General features: G+C 34.7%; 1 protein-coding gene across 1 annotated transcript; it reads right to left on the reverse strand.

The window, feature by feature from the left end:
* Nucleotides 1–132: 132 nt before the first annotated feature.
* LOC307149321 (NFU1 iron-sulfur cluster scaffold homolog, mitochondrial) lies at nt 133–3,752 on the reverse strand. Its single transcript, XM_079855581.1, has 8 exons — nt 3,468–3,752; nt 3,018–3,106; nt 2,711–2,846; nt 2,460–2,526; nt 2,255–2,366; nt 2,093–2,156; nt 1,203–1,377; nt 133–1,085 (listed from the first exon to the last, which is right to left on the reverse strand). The coding sequence occupies exons 1-8, from the start codon at nt 3,521–3,523 to the stop codon at nt 1,014–1,016; spliced, it is 771 nt and encodes a 256-aa protein (XP_079711707.1). The 5' UTR covers nt 3,524–3,752; the 3' UTR covers nt 133–1,013.
* Nucleotides 3,753–6,264: the final 2,512 nt, after the last annotated feature.

Here is a 6,264-nt window from a genome sequence, read left to right on the forward strand (position 1 = left end):
CACAGAAAAAATAATCCAAAATTGAAAATTGATGTCCACTAATAGCAAATTTGCATGTGAAGAATTTGTTTCAAAATTCCACCATCTACAGGTGTAAGAACCTGTGCCATGGAATAAAACATTTTAAAAGATAATTGTAACTTGTTTTCTTCTTTTTTTATTCAGTGGCAGAAACAAGCTTCCATTTCATACAGCTATATCACAAGATGATTTAACGTGGCAACTGCTTCTAAAGGACTGTCTCCGGATATTTTTATATCAGATATTCAAATCTCTCATTCTGGAGAAATTAGTGCAAAAACAATTGTTCACAAATGGGTTGACCTTTTTATGCTGAAACGCAGAATAAAAATGGAGGCTTAAATAGAACAAAATGCAGAAAATTACAAACAAGCTCAATCATTTGTTTCAACCCCTAAAGAGAAAAGTTGTAAATGGTATGACAAACATCTAGACCAAGACAATCGCTGATTTATGCACAACTTTATTTCATTATAGGTCCTCCCGAACTGCTGGATGGCAGTAGATGAATACAAACTTTCACAACTGATCTCATTCTGAAAGACTCTTAGAGCTGTGGTAGATCTACAATTACAACTGGCCAATCGAGGTTTAAGAGTGTATCAGGATCACAGCATTGAATTCATGCCAAAATAACCGAATAAAGATTGGAATTTAAAAAGCATTACAACCATCTTCAATTTAACCTTTTCTCTCAGACAAGTAACAAACATCATGAACCTTGCAACTCTAATATCTAAAAAAGCAACAGTCAGAACACATAACGGTAATCAGGAAAGTGCAGAGCTCAGTTTTCTTACTTGCAACCACAATATTGCCCTATTATAGTGGAAACAGAACAACTTACGACTTTAGGCTTGGTTAAATATTACAGTATATTCTAGTTTCTGAACCTTTAATAAGCAGCATCCTTATGGAGTGTCTGAATCCCACAATGATTATAACACATTGATAGCAATTGAAATATGTTGACAGCAGAGCCGGGTCTCATGCTATGAGTCTTGCAGTTTCTTCTCCAGTTCTGTAAACACCTTTGCGTTGACCTCATCCACTTCATCCTCCACCTTATTAAATACAAAGATATACATAGTCATGTGAATAGTGAAAGTCATGATCACTGTAGGTAAAATATGCATAATAAAAAAAGCATAATAATCTTTTAATGGATTTATATCTCTCACCTGTTCTACAAGGTCTACCTCGGGTATATAAAACTGCAGCATGTTCTGGATGCCATTTTTTAGGGTAACTGTGGAGCTGGGACAGCCAGTACAGGAGCCAATCAGCTTCAACTTCACAGTGCCATCCTCAAAGCCTTTGAATATGACATCTCCACCATCCTCCTGAACCGTGGGTCTTAAGGAAAGCAGACACAGCATTGAGCTCTGGTGGACATCTAAAAACCTTCATTACATATCTAGCTAATAATCTGAAGGCCCTGTCCACATAAACAGCCATTTTATTGTGTTATGCTAAAAGGTTTTCACTCGAGTGGCTAGTATTTATATTCTTAAAATCTAAAATGTATGATTATTTAATCATTACTAATTCAAAAAGAAATATATAAATATAGATTTAATGTTTTTTACATTTTTTTTGGAATGTATAAAATACCATTAAAAAGTTTGTTAAACTCTCTTACACTCACTAAGGCGGACAGTTAAAACAGTGGAATATTGTGGAATATTATTACAATTTAAAATAACTATTTTCTAATTTAATATATTTTAAAATCTGATGGTAAAGCTGAATTTTCAGCATCATTACTCCAATATTCAGTGTCACATGATTCTTCAGAAATCATTCTAATATGCTGATGTGCAGCTCAAGAGACATTTCTTATCATCATCATTTTTTCAGGATTCTTTGATAATTCTTTAAAATAACAGCATATATCTGAAATAGAAATCTTTTGTAACATTATAAATGTCTTTATTGTCACTTTTGATCAGTTTAATGCATCCTTCCTAAATAAAAAGTATAAATTTCATTAAAAAAAAATAAAAAAAAATTTGACCTCACCCCCACTTTTGAAAGGTAGTGTATATGGAATCGAAACAACAAAACATACCTGATCCGTGTGTCTAACAGCTCTTTGATCATTGAGACAATTTCATCATCATCCTCTGTAACACCTGAAGAATAAAGACGCATTAAAATGATCAGACCAGTTCAAATACAGTACATAATGTACCATAATTTATTTAGTCAATCTGTGCAATGTTTGGCTCACTGCTCTCAGCATGTGTTGCTCCCATTGCGATGGCCTCTCCACTCTCAAAGAACTTAGCGATTACCTCAGTCGCATGTCGTTTAATGTCTGTCCATTCAACATCATCATCTGTCTTTAATAAGTAACAATTTATTCATGAATTTAAAAGTAGTACTTCAGAACACAGGCTAACAATCAAACAGAATGTCTAATTGCCGGACCCTACCTTAGTCAGTGTGATAAAATCGGGGCCATAAAAGACACTTTTTATGCCTTCAATTTGGAAAAGATCCCTGTTGGATGATTACAATGATTAAAACACAGCAAAGCTATGCACGCCTTTTGAAGGATGCAAGAACAACTGAATACCTCAAACTGACAGATAATAAATGCAGAAGAATTAATGATACATTCAAATCACTATTTGCAAAAGGACACTATGATTTGAAAGTAGTCAATAAAGCCGAAACTGTTTACCTGGCTAAAGGGGAACTCTCTGCTGAGTTTGATGTTGGGAAATCATGAGTCCCTGTCCCCAACACAGGCTTACCAGGAAGAAACTTTAGACTTCTGGGGTTTGGTGTGTCTTGAGTTGAAATTGAAATCTTCCGTACTAAAAAAACAAACAAATAAACAAAAAAAAAACAACAACAACAGCTAATAAGTCCTCAGAAGGACTACAGGACTGTACAATATAAAATTCAGCAGCATTACAATCTTTCAATCATCAAAAGTAATCTGTAATGGAATAAAGAGGATATCTGGTAAAAGTAAAATACTTCACCTGAGAATGCTTTGCATTCATACTGTTGAGAATGTATTCTGTGGGAAGCCCACATTGAATAGCACTGATTTCGGTCATTTACAGGCAATCTAAAAGAGAATAAAAATGATTACATTCCCCACGCACACACACACTAATATATATATATATATATATACGCCAAAATACGACCATAATAAATAACATAACAGTAAATAAATAAAACATATAATACTTTGAGGATCAAATGAATACATAGAATTTCACTCAAACAATATGAATTATTTAAATGTATTTTTATGATAGTGGAAGTCACTGTAGTGACTACCAAGGTAATCGTAAGACTAGTACTTTGGTTGAAATTACGGTTACCATTGTAACCTAGAACTATCGTCATTTGACAATATATTATGTAACAATACACATATTGGTTTTTAAATGCTGTGAAAGATGCTGTACATCATTTCCAACCTAAAACGATGTGTCCGTATGAGTCGCAATAGACTCCATCTTATAGACGCCGCCATTTCGATTGTTTTGAAATTTAGGACCCCGAAGCAGGCAATAACGCTCCTGTTCAAAAAATCGACTTTGTGTGTTTAATGCATGTTGTGTGTGATTTTAAATAGATAAAGTTCTTATAAAAAATGTTTGCGCGAAAAGAGTATAAAATCAGAGTGAATGACGGCAAAACAACTGAACTGCATTGCACCTGGCATGCCAGGCGCAAGTGGTCTAATGCTCGCTTCATTTCTTAAAGGGATAGTTCACCCCCAAATGTGTTTTTTTTTTTTTTTTTTTTTTTTTTTAAATCGTAATTTATCTAGTCACCCGTATTCTAAATCTATGACTTTAGTTTTCTCTTTTTATTTTACACAAAAGCAGTTGTGACAGTCAAATATTAGACAGAATGACAGTTCCAGTCACCATTCACCTTTTCTATGGGGGAAAAAACATGCAATAAAAGTTGAGGCAGTCAGTCTCTCACACTCTGTCTAACATTATTGTATTCTGAAATTCAGTCATGTAGGCCTATACAAATTTAACATATTTTTTGTGACTAATGTATGCAGGATGCAGGATGTTGACATTGTTTGCATGTGATCCGATCAAATTATAGTCGGCATCAACCAGAAGTTGTGATAGTCTTTTTTTCTTGAATGAGAAAAAAAAATGTAGGGCGGGATTTTGTCCATCATGAATTGATATGGTTGTGAGTTGCTATTCCTGTGATCTCATGTGTGACAGGTTGTCACACCTCCTCGTGCCAGTAAATACGTCATAAGTAAATATGTGTCACTGTAAGAGGGAGGGGAAGTTATTTTGAACAAAAGGGCACATGAGGGCCCTTGTCTTAAAAAAAATTCCATAAAAAATAAGAAATGTCAATAGCCATTTCTAATTTCCATCGCACCTAACATTAAAGTTTTTTTTATTTTTTTTATATTGAAATAATTTCACATTTAATCTCCAAATTAGTGTAGTGTAATCTCCAAATTAAATATTTGTTTAAATATCGCATCACCGATACCAATACTGCAACCTATGTCTCTATGAAAATAATAGGCATTCAGCATTACAGTATAATTCAAAGATACATTTGAACATTTATAAGGCTTTAAGAATAACAATTTTTATTTTAAGTGAACTTAAAACAATCTTCACATAAACATATTATAATAAATGTCAATATATTAGGGCTCAATTTTTTCTATTGGCCCAGTCAGACCAGTTTAGATTTTTTACTTGCCCTGTCAAAACGCACAATTTTTTTTTTTTTCGTTGCTTTTGACCCATGTAACCTTGTAAACAGTGCATTAAGATTTGTATGTAGGTCTAAAGGCCTCATTATACTTCTGCGTCGGACATACGCCGGAGCCTATACGCCGTAGGCAACGTGTTGGTTTTAATTTATACTTCTGCGTCATTGTCCGCGTTGACGCGCACTTAGGGAGCATGTGAAACCCAGAGGGAGGGGTTCTGGCAGACCAATCACAGCGCTTGCACAAATTATAAATTAGGCAACGTATAGATTAATCCTTATTAAAGCTACAAAAGTTATTCAGTAAAGAGCAGCGAGTGATTTCTATTTTTATTTTTATTTTGTTCTTTGATTATCTTCAATGACATCACAGCAGCAGGTTTATTTATTAGGCTGCTGTCACTTTAAGAACTGCCGCGGATCTGATGCATCACATTTTCTCACAACTCTTTACGTTCATCAAAACGCGCATTTTGGCATAATTTGTGTATTTTGTCAGTTCAAGCGCTGTCTGAAGCTGTGCGCTTGAAGACCAATTTATACTTCTGTGTCGAACTCATGCCGTAGCTCCATAGCATGCGTAGCCGACGACATAGAGCTCTCTAAAAATGTAACAAAAGTCAATTCTACGTGTAAATCCAAAAATTGTATATCAATCACTGGACTAATCTTCTTACAGAATACATCACATTAGAAAAAATAACATACACAAGAATATTATATCTACATTTCTTGATATCTGGAAACCATTCCTAACTCATCTTCATATAAATCAGTCACCTGGGACCGGACCCACGCACTCTACCAACCACATGTTCACAAACATATCTCTAAGTATACATCATTCTACAATTTAGATGTCTTTTAGGCTATATAATGTTCGATAAGCTATACTTCTTTTCATTTATTATCTAACGTTATATATATAAAATCTGCATATTAGGGTGAATTAAGGGTGACTGGGACGTTTGAGTTGCCGTAGTGTGGTGTAGTTCTCAAGCAGTGATGGGTAATGTAGTCTTCCATTGAGCGCCGGCGGTAACAAACCCTTTAAGGCCCGTTCACACCAAGCACGATAACTATAAAGATAACGATAAAGATAACTATTAATGCGTCCACACCAGCGACCGATAACGGTCTTTTTATTTTAAGCACGCGCGCGCCCGGATGATCCAGATCCATTTTAAATGCGCGAGACCTTTAAATTAGAATGGATTCTGATTGGCTGTCGGTGTTTTATCGTTCGACAGCTGGAAAAAAATCGTTCTGAAAGTGATCCCAACGATATCGTTCCTCATATCTTTATCGTTATAGTTGTGGTGTGAACTCTGTTATTCTTTATTATGGAGAACGATTTTTAGAATTATATCTTTATCGTTATCTTTATAGTTATCGTCCTTGGTGTGAACGGGCCTTAAAGGTGAATAAACCTTTTACAGTCTATGGTATAAACAAGCGTTAAAGTAAACAACACAAAGAACATCATTCCCGTTTGTGATAAGGCGA

The sequence above is a fragment of the Squalius cephalus genome (genome assembly GCF_949319135.1).
Source record: "Squalius cephalus genome assembly, chromosome: 21".
Lineage (NCBI taxonomy): Eukaryota > Metazoa > Chordata > Actinopteri > Cypriniformes > Leuciscidae > Squalius > Squalius cephalus.

Coding starts and splice junctions, on each gene's coding strand:
- LOC307149321 (XM_079855581.1), bottom strand. CDS start 3,523: ATGGCGGCGTCTATAAGATGGAGTCTATTGCGACTCATACGGACACAT. Junction 2,157..2,254: donor AGCAACACATGCTGAGAGCA/GTGAGCCAAACA, acceptor TTTATTCTTCAG/GTGTTACAGAGGATGATGAT. Junction 1,378..2,092: donor CTGTTAGACACACGGATCAG/GTATGTTTTGTT, acceptor GCTTTCCTTAAG/ACCCACGGTTCAGGAGGATG.